The sequence below is a fragment of the Oncorhynchus kisutch genome, linkage group LG25 (genome assembly GCF_002021735.2).
Source record: "Oncorhynchus kisutch isolate 150728-3 linkage group LG25, Okis_V2, whole genome shotgun sequence".
NCBI lineage: Eukaryota > Metazoa > Chordata > Actinopteri > Salmoniformes > Salmonidae > Oncorhynchus > Oncorhynchus kisutch.
In genome coordinates this window covers 17,279,070-17,298,171 of record NC_034198.2, presented here as the reverse complement: position 1 = coordinate 17,298,171, position 19,102 = coordinate 17,279,070, and the positions used below count along the sequence as shown (strand labels likewise).

General features: G+C 45.6%; 1 protein-coding gene across 1 annotated transcript in view; it reads right to left on the bottom strand.

The window, feature by feature from the left end:
• spata20 (spermatogenesis associated 20) overlaps positions 1 to 19,102 on the bottom strand; it is a 68,060-nt gene that overhangs the window by 23,777 nt on the left and 25,181 nt on the right. The window contains exons 12-14 of the mRNA XM_020460470.2: positions 15,419 to 15,627; positions 12,838 to 13,037; positions 11,521 to 11,601 (exon numbers count right to left, since the gene is read on the bottom strand). Of these exons, the coding sequence (XP_020316059.1) occupies positions 11,521 to 11,601; positions 12,838 to 13,037; positions 15,419 to 15,627 (490 nt within the window). The remainder of the gene's footprint in view (positions 1 to 11,520; positions 11,602 to 12,837; positions 13,038 to 15,418; positions 15,628 to 19,102) is intronic.

Here is a 19,102-nt window from a genome sequence, read left to right as displayed (position 1 = left end):
CTTCACTCTCTCTTCTCCTCTACCTTATCCTCCCTCTTTTCAACCTCCCTCCCTCTCTCTCTCTCTCTCCATCCTTTCCTCTCCCTCTCTCCCCTTTCCTTTCCTTCCTTCCTTTCCTTTCCTTTCCTTTCCTTTCCTTTCCTTTCCTTTCCTTTCCTTTCCTTTCCTTTCCTTTCCTTTCCTTTCCTTTCCTTTCCTTTCCTTTCCCTTTCCTTTCCTTTCCTTTCCTTTCCTTTCCTCTCCCTCCCTCCCCTTTCCTTTCCTTTCCTTTCCCCTCCCTCCCTCCCTCCCTCCCTCCCATCAGATGTTATGGGAACAGTAGTTCTCCCGCTAGAGGGCGATATTGTACTCAGGGGGCCTTTAGTGTATTAAATCAGTGGTTCCCAACCAGGGGTGCTAACCTGGGGTACTTGGCCTATCCATAGGGGGTACTTGAGAAGACTCATGAGACCATAGGCTTACTGGTAAAATGCACATGAGGGGGAACTTCCGGGGAACTCTGGGCCAGAGCAAAATTCAGAAAAGGGTTGGGAACCACTGTTAGATTATCAGCTCTCGGCCCGCCCAAGGCTCTCTCTCCTGGGGTGTGTCCGTGTCCAAGGGTACTGCTAATGGCTTTCTGTTTTGTCTACATCTGGAGATGCATGTCTGTGGTACCCTCTTTCTTTCTCTCAATTATAGGCTTGTTAAAAATGACAACTTCTCTCCTTCCATTCATGATGATATCGGCCCAACCGAGGGTTTCCATTTTCTATCCCTCTTTCTCTGCTCTCCATTCTAAGCCCCAGAAACATCCCGAGGTCCCACGTTATCCCTGACCCTCTTAGCTAGAGTTGACCTTGCTCTCTCCCAGAACTTCTTAGGGCATTTGATTATGGACACCCAGCGGTGTCCTGTTATGTTCTCTCTCTTCTCTTGTGCGGCATCAATCTACTCATGGCTTTATGCGGTGCTGCATGATATTCTCTCTACATGTTCATCTGTACGGGTTATTGCTGGTCCTGGTGGTAATCCTCATGGTCGATCTCTATGCTGTGATCTCCTACGTGTTCCCATTACCCCATTGAACTGAGATATCACCAAGGTACATGTTTAAACATGTGAAATAAATGAGCTTTATAGCATTTTCTTTCCAAACAAATGACTGCTAAAGAGCAGCAGACTACCTCACGATAAAGATAATAGAATTGCATTGATTGTGTGTGTGTGTGTGTGTGGGTGTGCATAAGTGTCAGTGGTCGCAAAGTATAGATTGCCGCGGTCTTTTCCTCAGTGGCATTAGGGTATGTTGTTAGACAGTGGCTAGAGAGGACGCCGTAATGAGAGAAACATCACATACTGGAAGAAATAATACGCTACTGAAAACATTAGGATATTCATCCTACAGGATGAATCACGTTTCATTTTCTGCTCCCCAAATAAGAGAGGCAATGCAAAACCGCCACCTGTCATCCTTCCTCAATTGCACATGCCGACCCTCGTGACGCTGGCTGCCGACAGTTTTCTTCCTACCTGATTAAAGAGATAAAGTCCAGACAGGCTCGACTTATTTTAGGAAACTCTCTGAATGGACAGAGATAATTAGCGAACTCTTACATCTTACACCCACCCACCTAAAAGGACCCATTAATCAAAGCCGCCTGCAGCGCATCTTGCTCAAATCACATTTCTCCTTTCTCAGGAAAAAAAAGGGGTGGGAAAGTATTAAAAACCTTGTCTTTGCTTCAAATCCTTTCTATAGGACATCAACAACTAGTCGACACTATAGGATAATGCCAAATCAATGTAGCCCATCACATAAATTGACAAGGAAAGTGAAGGGGACATATGGAGACAGCTGTGATATAGGCCTAGGCTACTGTATATGAAGATGAAATTGACAACCATTAGAGAATAGAAACACACGCACGCAGCCTGTCCATATTCTATCTGCTGTTGACACATTTTTGTGAACCAATGGATGGTAATGTTGGCACCGTGCCTACATTTTAATCTGTGCAATCACTTATTGACAAGGGTAGCCTAAACTCTGGCGGATATTTCACCGCTCCCTCCTTGTAATTGATGCATCTCCTCTGGCAACTCACCTCTCTCTTAAACAGGTAGCCTATGCTATATATAGACAATAAACAGCAATATACAGCACCAGTCCAAAACTTGGACACACCTACTCATTCAAGGGTTTTTCTTTATTTTTACTATTTTCTACATTGTAGAACAATAACGAAGACATCAAAACATACTAAAAAAAAAGTGTTAAATGAGTCAAAACATATTTTATACTTGAGATTCTTCAAAGTAGTCACCCTTTGCCTTGATGACAGCTTTGCACACTCTTGGCATTCTCTCAACTAGTTTCACCTGGAATGCTTCACCAACAGTCTTAAAGGAGTTCCCACATATGCTGAGCACTTGTTGGCTTTTCCTTCACTCTGCAGTCCAACTCATCCCAAACCATCTCAAATCAAATCAAATCAAAAATCAAATCACATTTTATTTGTCACATACACATGGTTAGCAGATGTTAATGCGAGTGTAGCGAAATGCTTGTGCTTCTAGTTCCGACAATGCAGTAATAACCAACAAGTAATCTAACTAACAATTCCAAAACTACTGTCTTATACACAGTGTAAGGGGATAAAGAATATGTACATAAGGATATATGAATGAGTGATGGTACAGAGCAGCATAGGCAAGATACAGTAGATGGTATCGAGTACAGTATATACATATGAGATGAGTATGTAAACAAAGTGGCATAGTTAAAGTGGCTAGTGATACATGTATTACATAAGGATGCAGTCGATGATATAGAGTACAGTATATACGTATGCATATGAGATGAATAATGTAGGGTAAGTAACATTATATAAGGTAGCATTGTTTAAAGTGGCTAGTGATATATTTACATAATTTCCCATCGATTCCCATTATTAAAGTGGCTGGAGTTGAGTCAGTGTCAGTGTCAGTGTGTTGGCAGCAGCCACTCAATGTTAGTGGTGGCTGTTTAACAGTCTGATGGCCTTGAGATAGAAGCTGTTTTTCAGTCTCTCGGTCCCAGCTTTGATGCACCTGTACTGACCTCGCCTTCTGGATGATAGCGGGGTGAACAGGCAGTGGCTTGGGTGGTTGATGTCCTTGATGATCTTTATGGCCTTCCTGTAACATCGGGTGGTGTAGGTGTCCTGGAGGGCAGGTAGTTTGCCCCCGGTGATGCGTTGTGCAGACCTCACTACCCTCTGGAGAGCCTTACGGTTGTGGGCGGAGCAGTTGCCGTACCAGGCGGTGATACAGCCCGCCAGGTTGCTCTCGATTGTGCATCTGTAGAAGTTTGTGAGTGCTTTTGGTGACAAGCCGAATGTCTTCAGCCTCCTGAGGTTGAAGAGGCGCTGCTGCGCCTTCTTCACGATGCTGTCTGTGTGAGTGGACCAATTCAGTTTGTCTGTGATGTGTATGCCGAGGAACTTAAAACTTGCTACCCTCTCCACTACTGTTCCATCGATGTGGATAGGGGGGTGTTCCCTCTGCTGTTTCCTGAAGTCCACAATCATCTCCTTAGTTTTGTTGACGTTGAGTGTGAGGTTATTTTCCTGACACCACACTCAGAGGGCCCTCACCTCCTCCCTGTAGGCCGTCTCGTCGTTGTTGGTAATCAAGCCTACCACTGTTGTGTCGTCCGCAAACTTGATGATTGAGTTGGAGGCGTGCGTGGCCACGCAGTCGTGGGTGAACAGGGAGTACAGGAGAGGGCTCAGAACGCACCCTTGTGGGGCCCCAGTGTTGAGGATCAGCGGGGTGGAGATGTTGTTGCCTACCCTCACCACCTGGGGGCGGCCCGTCAGGAAGTCCAGTACCCAGTTGCACAGGGCGGGGTCGAGACCCAGGGTCTTGGAGGGTACTATGGTGTTGAATGCCGAGCTGTAGTCGATGAACAGCATTCTCACATAGGTATTCCTCTTGTCCAGATGGGTTAGGACAGTGTGCAGTGTGGTTGAGATTGCATCGTCTGTGGACCTATTTGGGCGGTAAGCAAATTGGAGTGGGTCTAGGGTGTCAGGTAGGGTGGAGGTGATATGGTCCTTGACTAGTCTCTCAAAGCACTTCATGATGACGGAAGTGAGTGCTACGGGGTGGTAGTCGTTTAGCTCAGTTACCTTAGCTTTCTTGGGAACAGGAACAATGGTGGCCCTCTTGAAGCATGTGGGAACAGCAGACTGGTATAGGGATTGATTGAATATGTCCGTAAACACACCGGCCAGCTGGTCTGCGCATGCTCTGAGGGCGCGGCTGGGGATGCCGTCTGGGCCTGCAGCCTTGCGAGGGTTAACACGTTTAAATGTCTTACTCACCTCGGCTGCAGTGAAGGAGAGTCCGCATGTTTTCGTTGCAGGCCGTGTCAGTGGCACTGTATTATCCTCAAAGCGGGCAAAAAAGTTATTTAGTCTGCCTGGGAGCAAGACATCCTGGTCCGTGACTGGGCTGGATTTCTTCTTGTAGTCCGTGATTGACTGTAGACCCTGCCACATGCCTCTTGTGTATGAGCCGTTGAATTGAGATTCTACTTTGTCTCTGTACTGACGCTTAGCTTGTTTGATAGCCTTGCGGAGGGAATAGCTGCACTGTTTGTATTCGGTCATGTTACCAGTCACCTTGCCCTGATTAAAAGCAGTAGTTTGCGCTTTCAGTTTCACGCGAATGCTGCCATCAATCCACGGTTTCTGGTTAGGGAATGTTTTAATCGTTGCTATGGGAACGACATCTTCAACGCACGTTCTAATGAACGTAGGGTTGAGGTCAGGGAAATTGTGGAGGCCAGGTCATCGGATGCAGCACCATCACTCTCCTTCTAGGTCAAATAACCTTTACACAGCCTGGAGGTGTGATCTGGGTCATTGTCCTGTTGAAAAACAAATGATAGTCCTACTAAGAGCAAACCCGATGGGATGGTGTATCGCTGCAGAATGCTGTGGTAGCCATGCTGGTTAAGTGTGCCTTGAATTCTAAATAAATCACAGACAGTGTCACCAGAAATACACCCCCACAACATCACACCTCCTCCTCCATGCTTCACGGTGGGAACCACACATGCGGAGATCATCCGTTCACCTACTCTGCGTCTCACAAAGACACGGCGGTTGGAACCAAAAATCTCAAATTTGGACTCATCAGACCAAAGGACCGATTTCCAGAGGTCTAAATGTCCATTGCTTGTGTTTCTTTGCCTAAGCAAACCAAGTAGTGGTTTCTTTGCAACAATTCGACCATGAAGGCCTGATTCACGCAGTCTCCTCTGAACAGTTGATGTATCTATTAGTTGAACTCTGTGAAGCATTTATTTGGGCTGCAATCTGAGGTGCAGTTAACTCTAATGAACTTATCCTCTGCAGAAGAGGTAACTCTGGGTCTTCCTTTCCTGTGGCGGTCCTCATGAGAGCCAGTTTCATCATAGCGCTTGATGTTTATTGTGCACTTAAAAGAAACGTTCAAAGTTCTTGAAATTTTACAGATTGACTGACTTATGTCTTAAAGTAATGATGGACTGTCATTTTCTTTGCATATTTGAGCTGTTCTTGCCATAATATGGACGTGGTATTTTATCAAATAGGGCTATCTTCTGTATAGCACCCCTACCTTGTCACAACACAACGGGTTGGCTCAAATGCATTGAGGAAAGAAATTCCACAAATTAATATGGCACACCTGTTAATTGAAATGCATTCCAGGTGACTACCTCATGAAGCTGGTTGAGAGAATGCCAAGAGTGTGCAAAGCTGTCATCAAGGCAAAGAATATAAAATCTATTTTGATTTGTTTAACACTTTCTTGGTTACTACATGATTCCATATGTGTTATTTCATAGTTTATGTCTTCACCATTATTTCTACAATGCAGAAAATAGTCAAAATAAAGAAAAACTGTTGAATGAATAGTTGTGTCCAAACCTTTGACTGGTCCTGTAGTTTGAAACCTAGAACTTTTCGAGGAGAGAAGCGTCGATCGATCCACTTGTTTGCTGAACAGATATAAAATAGGCGACAGTGTTGGCAATGAACTGTCGTGGAAGTTTGAAAGGTGAGAGCGACGTGAAGCTATGGTATGATGTCATCACACTGGATAAATGGATACATTGCTGCATTGCAAAAAAACAGGCAGAGAATTTCATTAATTCATACAACGAACCCACAGACCTGTCGGTGGCAGTGCGTGGACTGTCAGTGGTAGTGCGTGGACTGTCAGTGGTAGTGTGTGGACTGTCAGTGGTAGTGCGTGGACTGTCAGTAGCAGTGCGTGGACTGTCAGTGGTAGTGCGTGGACTGTCAGTGGTAGTGTGTGGACTGTCAGTGGTAGTGTGTGGACTGTCAGTGGCAGTGCGTGGACTGTCAGTGGTAGTGCGTGGACTGTCAGTGGTAGTGTGTGGACTGTCAGTGGTAGTGTGTGGACTGTCAGTGGCAGTGCGTGGACTGTCAGTGGTAGTGTGTGGACTGTCAGTGGTAGTGTGTGGACTGTCAGTGGTAGTGCGTGAACTGTCAGTGGCAGTGCGTGGACTGTCAGTGGTAGTGCGTGGACTGGCAGTGGCAGTGCATGGACTGTCAGTGGCAGTGCGTGGACTGTCAATGGCAGTGCGTGGACTGTCAGTGGTAGTGAGTGAACTGTCAGTAGTAGTGCGTGGACTGTCAGTTGCAGTGCGTGGACTGTCAGTGGCAGTGTGTGGACTGTCGGTGGCAGTACGTGGACTGTCGGTGGTAATATGTGGACTGTCCGTGGAAGTGCGTGGACTGTCAGTAGTAGTGCATGGACTGTCGGTGGTAGTGCGTGGACTGTCGGTGGCAGTGCGTGGACTGTCGGTGGCAGTGCGTGGACTGTCAGTGGTAGTGCGTGGACTGTCAGTGGTAGTGCGTGGACTGTCAGTGGTAGTGCGTGGACTGTCAGTAGTAGTGCGTGGACTGTCAGTGGTAGTGCGTGGACTGTCAGTGGCAGTGCGTGGACTGTCAGTGGTAGTGCGTGGACTGTCCGTGGTAGTGCGTGGACTGTCAGTGGCAGTGCGTGGACTGTCAGTGGTAGTGTGTGGACTATCAGTGGTAGTGCGTGGACTGTCAGTGGTAGTGCGTGGACTGTCAGTGGTAGTGCGTGGACTGTCAGTGGCAGTGCGTGGACTGTCAGTGGTAGTGTGTGGACTGTCAGTGGTAGTGCGTGGACTGTCAGTGGTAGTGCGTGGACTGTCAGTGGTAGTGCGTGGACTGTCAGTGGTAGTGCGTGGACTGTCAGTGGTAGTGCGTGGACTGGCAGTAGTAGTGCGTGGACTGTCAGTGGTAGTGCGTGGACTGTCAGTGGTAGTGCGTGGACTGTCAGTGGTAGTGCGTGGACTGTCAGTGACAGTGCGTGGACTGTCAGTGGTAGTGCGTGGACTGTCAGTGGTAGTGCGTGGACTGTCAGTGGTAGTGCGTGGACTGTCAGTGGTAGTGCGTGGACTGTCAGTGGTAGTGCGTGGACTGTCAGTGGTAGTGCGTGGACTGTCAGTGGTAGTGTGTGGACTGTCAGTGGTAGTGCGTGGACTGTCAGTGGTAGTGCGTGGACTGTCAGTGGCAGTGCGTGGACTGTCAGTGGTAGTGCGTGGACTGTCAGTGACAGTGCGTGGACTGTCAGTGGTAGTGCGTGGACTGTCAGTGGTAGTGCGTGGACTGTCAGTGGTAGTGCGTGGACTGTCAGTGGTAGTGCGTGGACTGTCAGTGGTAGTGCGTGGACTGTCAGTGGCAGTGCGTGGACTGTCAGTGGCAGTGCGTGGACTGTCAGTGGTAGTGCGTGGACTGTCAGTGGCAGTGCGTGGACTGTCAGTGGCAGTGCGTGGACTGTCAGTGGTAGTGCGTGGACTGTCAGTGGTAGTGCGTGGACTGTCAGTGGCAGTGCGTGGACTGTCAGTGGTAGTGCGTGGACTGTCAGTGGTAGTGCGTGGACTGTCAGTGGTAGTGCGTGGACTGTCAGTGGCAGTGCGTGGACTGTCAGTGGCAGTGCGTGGACTGTCAGTGGTAGTGCGTGGACTGTCAGTGGTAGTGCGTGGACTGTCAGTGGTTGTGCGTGGACTGTCAGTGGCAGTGCGTGGACCGTCAGTAGTAGTGCGTGGACTGTCAGTGGCAGTGCGTGGACTGTCAGTAGTAGTGCGTGGACTGTCAGTGGCAGTGCGTGAACTGTCAGTAGTAGTGCGTGGACTGTCAGTGGCAGTACGTGGACTGTCAGTGGTAGTGCGTGGACTGTCAGTAGTAGTGCGTGGACTGTCAGTGGCAGTGCGTGGACTGTCAGTGGTAGTGCGTGGACTGTCAGTAGTAGTGCGTGGACTGTCAGTGGTAGTGCGTGGACTGTCAGTAGTAGTGCGTGGACTGTCAGTGGCAGTGCGTGGACTGTCAGTGGTAGTGCGTGGACTGTCAGTGGTAGTGCGTGAACTGTCAGTAGTAGTGCGTGGACTGTCAGTGGCAGTGCGTGGACTGTCAGTGGTAGACTATACCCTGTATTTTCTGTAGCATTAAAAAGATTCTGCTGATGTTTCCAGTCATATAAAATGTAATAGGCTAGAAATGACATGTCATGTGTTTATACAGACATTTTTGCCGGGCAAAGAAAGGAGATGAAACGTTTCTCTATTTGCCATTACAGGCATTGGAATTGTTCCATGTATCTCTCTCACATAGTAGGGTAGGCTACATACACATACACAATAAATCAATGTTTTGCTAAGTTTTATACAGAACTATATACGGTTACTATTTTCATTAATTAAGTGCCTGGGTTTGTAGCCATGAAAAATGAAAAACGCAGACTGTGCCGCAATGATCTCTGTCGGAGCCCACGGGTCCTGCGGTGTTGCATCCCTCTACCCCTGTGCAATGGCCAAGTGAAAAATTCCTGATTGCCGCCGCTGAGCAGGACTGTGGTTCTAAGAGGCAGGCTGAACGATTGGCTCATTGGTGATGGTGTGTTAAGACAAGAAATACTCAGCTATCGAACATCCCCAAATTAGCCTTTTTCTATATCCGTGCTGAGGTGGCGTGATCACCTCAGCATTGACAGGACAGAGAAACCCGACATACTCACATGCGAACAAAAGAAAAGACAACAAAGAAATGAATAAAACTCATAATGACATGAGATTAATAAAGATAGGAGGACTGAAATAGGTGCTGGAGGCCTATTCGTTTTTGGGACTGGTAGGCTACTGTTTATATGGGCAAGAGCTCCACAATACTTTTGAGCTAATATTCTATATGAGGACAATGAGCTCAGTCGAACATTTGAGGTGCTGGTTGGCTACTCAGCTCCGGTGACCTCCTGCCCAAGTCAAACACAGGATATAAATGATAAAGCTATGTCATAGGCAATTGATACATTTAAAGGGGGATACATCTGGGGAAGAAAATAAAGGGCCTCATTGCCAAAATCCAGAAGTATCCATTTTACAAAAGGAGGGTTGCTGAAAAAACTATTCACACAAGGAAACAACTAGAAATAGGCCTACAGCTACACAGTAGCCTAATGGTGGCTGGCTGACAGGGGTGGAAAAAGTACCCAACTGTCATACTTGAGTAAAAGTAAAGATACCTTAATAGAAAATGACTCAAGTAAAAGTAAGTCACCCAGTAAAATTCTTCTTGAGTAAAAGTCTAAAAGTATTTGGTTTAAAATATACTTAAGTATCAAAAGTTGAAATCAATTCAAATTCCTTATATTAAGCAAGCCAGACGGCACCATTTTCTTTTCTTAATTATTATTTTTTTTTACGGAAAGCCACGGGCACACTCCAACATTCAGATATCATTTACAAACGAAGCATGTGTGTTTAGTGACTCCGCCAGATCAGAGGCAGTAGGGATGACCAGGGATGTTCGGTTGATAAGTGTATGAATTTGACTATTTTCCTGTCCTGCAAGGCATTCAAAATGTAACGAGTACTTTTGGGTGTCAAGGAAAATGTATGGAGTATAAAGTACCAAGATTTTCTTAGGGAATGTAGTGAATTAAAAGTAAAAGAGGTCCAAAATATAAATAGTAAAATAAAATACCAATAAGTGTTACTTTAAAGTATTTTTACTTTACAGCAGCGCTTGCTGCAAATCAACTAGCCTCATCTTTAAAAAAAAATGAGGTGATAGGCCTATTTGAGCTAAATCGACACAAATGTAATTGATTAGATAAAATAAATACAGAATGTACATGTAAATGTACATGTAGCTCTGAAGCTAACATCAGTTCACTAACGTTACTCTAGAACTTTATTTGCGTTAGCAAACCATAACGCAAAATGTGCTAATTTCAAAGCTGATTGTTTTTCCGTTGCCGAGACGAACCGCCCAAGCCCAACTGTCTGGCTGCGCGAGTGGAGACAGCGCATATTTTTTCTAAAAGAAGACAATAGACTACTTATATGAAAATGTCGTTGATCAGTAGGCCTAAATGGTCCCAAATGAAAAGGGAAACAGATTGTCATCTGCAGCCCCAAAGACCACTGGAATCAGCCAAAACTCGATATCTCGATATCTAAAATGGATGAACACACTCCTATTGAAGATGCATCCACCTGTATTGTGAGTAGGCCTAGGCTACATCTTGATTTACCCAGTTTATGAAGAGATTGACCATTCAAATAAATGATAACCATTATGTTGTTATGTAGTTCAATTGTTAAAGACAAAGTCAAATTGATTGTATTGTTGTATAATGTATTTGTTACTGCATACATGGTTGTCTCTGGGGAAAAAGTCTCAAAATGTTCAAATTGAATTCTATTCATTATTGGCACAACATATCGGTCTCTTTGACCTCCAAAAATTGGTATCGGACGTGAAAAAAACTCAAATCGGTCGTCCTCTAAATCAGTAGTTTCATTAGGATTCATTTAGGCCTTAATAATGACTTGCGATACAGCGAGGCCTCTGTGCCTGACATTTAAACAACACGAGGTTAGCCAACACCCCAGGCACTGTCACAACCAGCCCTGCTGTGTGTGTGTGTGTGTGTTTGAGACCGTGTGAGAGTATGAAAGTGTGTGTGTGTGTGAGAGAGATGAATTTGACAACCTGACCTTTTGGTATGATTGCTGTAACACTCATTATGAGACAAACTTAAGGACAAGAGGATGTGTCACTCCAAAATAACTGAGAAATAATTTAAATAAGCAATAAAGCCCAAGAGGGTGTGGTATATGGCAAATATACATAACGTGTATATTGTACAACGTGGAGTGCTTGGATACAGTCCATATACCACAAAACCCCAAGGTGCCTTATTACTATTTAAACAGGTTACCACTGTAATTAGAACAGTAAACAAGCTATTTTGTGTCATACCTGTGGTATATTGTCTGATATACCACAGCTTTCAGCCAATCAGCATCCAGGGCTTGAACGTCCCAGTTTATAATAAGTAACAACTAACTAGTAATAACTAATTTAGAGAGAGGTTGGTCAGGATGTACTGTACTGGTGGATTGCTGCTAAAAACTGCCTAATAATGGATTTAGCCCTTAATTCTTACCTTGTGTGGAAGGAACAGAGAGTTGACTGTTGCTAGCAGACTGGAGGTGTCCGGTGCATCCCTCTGACCACAGATTACTATCTAGAGAGGAGGGAAGAGAGAGAGAGAGAGAGAGAGAGAGAGAGAGAGAGAGAGGGGAGAGAGAGAGAGAGAGGGAGGAGAGAAGGAAGAGAGAGAGAGAAGGAAGAGAGAGAGAGAGAGAGAGAGAGAGAGAGAGAGAGAGAGAGAGAGAGAGAGGGAGGAGAGAAGGAAGAGAGAGAGAGAGAGAGAGAGCGAGAGAGAGAGAGAGGAAAGAGAGAGAGGGAGGAGAGAAGGAAGAGAGAGAGGGGGAAGAGAGAGAGGGAAGAGAGAGAGAGAGAGAGAGAGAGAGAGAGAGAAGAGAGAGAGGGAAGAGAGAGAGGGAGAGAGGTTCAGGATAAACCAAATTACACCAAAACCCCCCCCCCCAAAAAAAAACTATATTGCTTATTGGGAAACACAAACACAAGCACAAAGCAAAATGCAGTGCTATCTGGCCTTAAATCGACAGTAAACCGTGGCTAAATATTTGACCATGGTTACCATCAAAACCTTAGAAAAACCTTGACAAAGTACAGGCTCAGTGAGCACAGCCTTGCCATTGAGAAGGATAGACACAGGAAAACCTGGCTCCCTGTAGAGGAAAGGCTGTGCAACCACTGCACAACAGCAGAACCTGAGACGGAGCTGCATTTCCTGACAAAATGTAAAAAATATAAAACAATTAGAGAGTCTAATTTTCCCAAATTTGAAACCCTTATTCAAGGTCATTCAAGGAGAACATTAAAGGGAGAAGGAATTAATGAATGATGAAGAAAATATACTAAGACAGAGAAAGACTGAGCGACCGAGCAATAAAGAGGTATAGGACAGAGAGGATTAGAAGAGAGAGAGAGAGAGAGAGAAAAAGAGAGAGAGAAAAGAGAGAAGGATCCAGAGAGAGGCAAGAGCTAGAGGTCAGAGTGGTGGTTGTAGCAGTAACGAGAGAGGAGAAGGTGTGTTCGGGGCTCGGCTAACCTTGTCTGATCCCTAGCTTGTTATCATCAGCCCCCTATCTGACTTATACACACACACACACACACACAGCTTGTTATCTCCGCCCCCTCTGTGACTTCTCTTCCGCAGGTGAAATATGATGGACAGAACACTTCCAATGTTCTTGCCTTCTTTTCTTTCTCTCCCTAAATGTTTTTTCATCTCCTTTCTTAGCACAAATATCCAGCCGTATGATAAAAGTTCAGTTTGTTCCACTCCAAACTATGCAACTTTTGAGTTGGTGTGCGTGTGTGTTTGTGTTACCTGTTTGAGTGTGTAGTGGTTAGCCATCAGGCCCCTGACCATCTCTGGCAGGGCTATGGGGACTCTGGTCAGCCGGTCAGAGAAGGCAGCCAGTAGCTGTTGTGACCGCTGTGACCAGTCCTTACGACCAGTGTAGTGGGACAGACGCAGTAGGTTCAAGGCAGACACAGAGTTCGCACTGGGCTCTGCACCATCCTGGTCTGAGAGAAACAGAGAGACGTAAAAGACACTCATTTCATATGTTGGGTGAAAGATCAAAAAGTGTGTACTGTTTTGTATTCAGACTCAGAGCCAACTTCAACTTTTTCAAATGAAATAGATCTTTGACAAGTGACTCCTGCAGTAAGAGAAAAAGTTCCTCTACATACGTTTGTTCTGATTATGCCTGAGCGTGCCTGTATGTGTGCGTGCGTATGTATGTGCATCAATGTGTGTCAGATGTGACTTGAAATGACTGACAGGTGACCTCGTGACTCAGTCCTGTTAAGTGATTGGTGTTTATCTCCTTTTGGTGGCCAATGAGATCACAGCGCTGCTCTTCTCATTAGTGATGGGCGGGGACAAAAACAATTATTGATAGTTACATATCAGGATAATATTTTTTATGATACATCGTATCAACAATATTGCAATATCATTTTTGCAGTAGTTTGCTATTCCAGCACCAGCTTGTTTTCTAGCTTCTTTTTAAATATGGAGCCAATGTTTTCAGCACTTTTCTTTCCATGACTGATTAAAACTCGTTTTCTCGAATCGCAATAAAATCACAGTATAGAATCGCAACACATATCGTGTCGGCAACCTCAGTTTCGTGATAATACCGTATCATGTGGTCCCTTGCAATTCCCAGCCTTACTTCTCATGACCTCTGACCTCACGCTACACAGCTAACTCTTAGCAGTCTACCAACACATGAGTGTGCGTGAATGTCTGTCTGTCTGTGTGTGTGTGTGTGTGGGGGGGGGGGGGTGATGACTAACACAAGCCATCCGCTTTTGATTCAGACAGACAGATAGGAGATGGCTTCTGACAAACACACACACACACACACACGCACACATGCGAGAGGCTATAGTCCACTAAATAATTGTATACATTTACTGTGATCCCCAAGGCAGGAGGCCTATGCACACAGTCATGCATAACCACATAGGGTTCACTAAATCGTTTTTCATATCTCTCCTCACCCTGAGCCCCATGGCAGAAATCATACCCACACGGAACAGTGGATTGAGATGAAACACACACACACATACAGCAAAGAGTGGTGGAACGGGGTGAGACACACACAGCTTTGGGTCGGAATGTAAAATACACAGTGGCACTGGACTGTAGGGCAATCCATCTTCCTGTGACAGAAACACACACACACACACACGTACACACACACACACAGAGGTGTAGCATCACTAATGGAGCTGAATTCAACACATTGCGAGCAACATAATGGCCCCGTCAATCCTCAGAGATGAGAAAAGGCATTGCATGTCTGGTCTAATCACACACACAGGCACCACACACACACATGACACACATGCATTTAAAATGTGGAGTCGCGCACACACACAGGCACACCAACACAAGTCAGTTTTAATCTGTCAACAGGCTAAAACTAAAATAATTATCATCTTTTTAGCTTTCTTATCTTTCCATTTGACTTTTTTTCTCTACCTTGGTATGTGTTGTCAGAGCCATTTGCACAATGGCATCAGCCAAGAGGCAAGGTGGTGTGTTTGTGCAAGTGTTTGTGCTATTGTCAGCCTGTCTGTCTGTCTGCTTGTGTGCATGTGCACTTGTTTTCCTACCTAAGTACCTCGATGTCCTTACAATTCACCGAATGTCCTGACAAGGTAGGAAAACTAGAATTTTTTTGAAAAGTCAGGACTTTTTCATGTCCTGAATTTTTTCAAATGCTATTTTAAGCTATAAGTGGCGCACAATTGGCCCAGCGTCATCCAGGTTAGGGGAGGGTTTGGCCGGCTGGGATGTCCTTGTCCCATCACTCTCTAGCAAATCCTTGTGGCGGGGCGGGCGCCTGCACGTTGACTTCCGACGCCAGTTGTACGGTGTTTCGTCCGACACATTGGCGCAGCCGGCTTCCGGGTTAAAAGAGAAGTGTGTCGAGAAGCAGTGCGGTTTGGCAGGGTCGTGTTTTGGAGGACGCATGGCTCTCGACCTTCGGCTCTCCCGAGTCCGTACGGGAGTTGAATCGATGGGACAAGGCTGTAACTACCAATTGGATATCACGAAATTGGGGAGGGAAAAAAAAGGCTAAAAAGTAACACCCCCCCCCCCCCCCCCCCCCAAAAGAAATTCTAAAAATAAATAAATAAAAATTTTAAAAGTCCATAAATGTTACGAAAATAAAGTTGTGTGTGTTCAATTACTGGAGATTGGAGCTGTGCCATTTAGAAATAAGACCTGGCGCTCTTACAAACATTTACTTTTTTCTCCAGGACAGAAAAACATCTCCTGGCAAACATGACATATTGAGTGGGTATTGATAAATCACAGAAAAATTGATATCGAAGAGCCATTCTTCATTACTTTTCTACACAACATCATTGAGAAAGAAACTCACCCTGTTTGAGTCGCAGCAGTACGGTGGGATCTGTGGGGTCGCTGCAGTAGTAGCCCCCTCCCTCTGCGTCCCAGAAGAGGAGGTCCTGTCGGTCCTGTAGCTCCTCCCCCCAGCGGAGCCACTCTGGCTGCAGCGTGGCCTCGTACAGGTCCAGCAGACCACAGATAACATACGCATAGTCGTCCAGGAAACCAGCAATGGGTGACACGCTGAGAGACAAAAGGAAAGATACTGGGCATTCGGAAAGTATTCAGACTCCTTGACTTTTTCCAAATTTTGTTACGTTGCAGCCTTATTCTAAAATGGATTAAATTCATATTTGTCCTCATCAATCTACACACAATAACATAATTTTTAGCAAATGTATATATATATCGAAATTGAGTTTAGGTGCATCCTGTTTCTACAACTTGAATGGAGTCCACCTGTGGTCAATTCAAATGACTGGACATGATGTGGAAAGGCACACACACTTGTGTATATAAGTTGGCCTCCATTATTCTTAAATGGAAGAAGTTTGGCCACACTGAGCAATCGGGGGAGAAAGGCCTTGGTCAGGGAGGTGACAATGGTCACTCAGATAGAGCTCAAGAGTCCCCTGTAGGGATGGGAGAACTTTCCAGAAGGACAACCATCTCTGCACTTCACCAATTAGGCCTTTATGGTAGAGTGGCCAGATGGAAGCCACTCCTCAGTAAAAGGCACATGACAGCCGTTTGGAGTTTGCCAAAATGCACCTAAATGACTCTCAGTCCATGAGAAACAAGATTCTCTGGTCTGATGAAAACAAGATTGAACTCTTTGGCCTGAATGCCAAACGTCATGTCTGGAGGAAACCAGGCACCCTCCCTACGGTGAAGCATGGTGGCGGTAGCATCATGCTGTGGGGATGCATTTCAGCAGCTGGGGCTGGGATTCTAGTCAGGATTGAGGGAGATGAACTGAACAAAGTACAGCGAGATCATTGATGAAAACCAGTTTTTGCTTTGTCATTATGGGGTATTATGTGTAGATTGTTAAGGAAAAATAATTTAAATAATTTGTATAAGGTTGCAACGTAACAAAATATGAAAAATGTGAAGGGGTCTGAATACTTTCTGAATGCACTGTATGAATCAAGGATTGATTGATGAATCAAATTATCGATAAATCAGTTACTAGGTGTATGGAACACTGTTTATAAACTGTATAACAAAAGTCTACGTGAGTCAAAAAGAAGACATTTTACCATCTTGTATTTCAACCCCAGTAACCACAGTAACTCTTCATATAAACTATACCCCCCTTCCAGAACTATATTTCCTAGGCTCCTGTAAGTCCCTTCCCAACACCCCCACCTGCCCTCCACCACGTACCCCCACTACCTCCCCAGTACCTTCCACCCACAGCCCCTGTGTCCCCTAGGTTCCCAGCCTGTCTCGTAGGGTGACACCCCGACAAGGTGAGTGTGGGGGACAAACGGTGACATGAGGGCAGATAGCCCTGTGTCTGGGGACGGTGGCGGAGTGAGGTGGGCGATGGAGAAGGCATATCCATCTTTCCATGGGTCAGCCAACACTTCACCTAACAGGACTTCCCAGGCTGAGGAGAGGGGTGAGAGCAACTGTTAGGAGACTCACAGCTACATACTAAATGGAAACCCTATTTTCTATGTAGTGACCTACTTTTGACCAGAGCCATTTGGGATGCACCGGTAACAGACTGTCATCTACTCCACGTGTGAAGGTAAGGTAGATAGAGGAAGAGGAAATGGAGAGATGGTGAAATTAAATGGGGTGAGGGAGCGAGAGAGGGATGAATGAAAAAGGAGACGGGTGATGTGGAGAAAGGTGGAGGGGGTCTCTGCACTCACCCCCGTGTCAGCAAGAAAAACAGTTTGGAAACCCACATCATCTAGCTCCAGTCAATTAGATGGAAAACCTTTCAGAGTCTGAAGAGGCCTTCACACACACACTACAAACAAACGAATACGTACACATGCACACACACGACCCTGAGTATGTATTTGGTTCACCTGAGCACACACACACACTCCTATTTATTTTAAAACTTTTTACTCCTTTTTCTCCCCAATTGGTAGTTACAGTCTTGTCCCATCGCTGCAACTCCCCTACGGACTCGGGAGAGGCGAAGGTCGAGAGCCACGAGTCGTCCAAAACATTACCTTTCTTGACACACTGCTCACTTAACCCGGAAGCCAGCCACACCAATGTGTCGGAGGAAACACCGTCCAGCTGGCGACCGAAGTCAGTTGCAGGCCGCCCCACCACAAGGAATCGCTAGAGCGAGATGGGACAAGGAAATCCCAGCCTGCCAAACCATCCCCTAAAACAAACAACGCTGGGCCAATTGTGCGTCGCCTCATGGGTCTCCCTGTCACGGCTGGCTGTGACACAGCCTGGGATCGAACCCGGGTCTGAAGTGACGCCTCAAGCCCTGCGATGCAGTGCCTTAGACGGCTGCGCCACTTGGGAGGCCCCCACACACTCTTTTTATGATTTCAAACTGAGAATTTACTTTAATGCGTTTACTGTTCTCAAAAGAGACCTTTCTCTAGGTCACAGACAGTCGCTGTGCCGTACTAGTCTCAGACAATTCAAACGCAGAGTAAAATCACAAGGGAGAAAAGCTCTCTGATAACGTATTTCCCATCTGACTCATTAAATCGAGTTTGGGGTGGGATGTTAACTTTGATGCCATTCCAGTATTTGTTGAGGATTTGGGTTCAATAATAACTGAAAAGGAGAGAATGGTGGGAGAAAGAGAGCGGGGGAGAGGAAAAGAGCCCTTGATTATTTGAATCAGCTTGTGTTTTTGCAGGGCTAGACCAAAAATGTAAAATTTTAGGGGTGCATGATAGGAGGACCAAAGTTTAACCAGTGTTGCACAAATTCCTCTCTCAAAACTTGTTCTAAACCACAGTATTCCTCCCAGCTAGTTCTCTCCCTAGTAACATCATACTGTGAGGCGGTACAGCACCACAACACCTCTAGGTCTATTACCCAATTCTATACCGTCCTAGCCATCCCTTCAGAGAATTTAGTTTGTCCTGTGTGTGCCTGACATGTCAAGAGATATAGCTAGGCGCAGCCTATCTTCGGAGAGAGAAAAGGCCCAGATAAGCATTCTCCTGGGTAAACATTCTACAACTTGCTGATGGGATGGGAATATGACTAGTAGGGACGTGCATCTTTCTCTTTCAAGACGATTTGATAGATGGGCTCCGATGCAATATGTTTTAGTTTGAAACGATTTGGTTTGATTATGTTCAAAGGCCGGCCCGAGAGCCGTATGCGGACTGATTCAATACGGCCCACGGAATCATGTTCAGATCACATAAAGAATTTGCGATAGTAAGTTTTGAAAAAACGTATTTGTTATTCAAATGAAAAGTCCAATGTATACTCGCCTTTGTGTAATGATTTAACTCCCCACCGCTTGTGGGACATTTATTTTGAAGGCACGTATAAAATAACAACTGCACGAGGACAGACAGTGACTGACAGGCTGACATACACATCACAGTTACAAATAGTAGCTAGCTAGAAATTGAGCAAAAATGAGTTTTTCAAAGAAAAGGAAAATAGACAATGAATGTAGGGTGTTCCAGCAATAGTGGACATCAAAATATTTATTTATTGAGATATCAGGGAAAGCTGTGTGCTTAGTGTGCAAAGAGAGCAT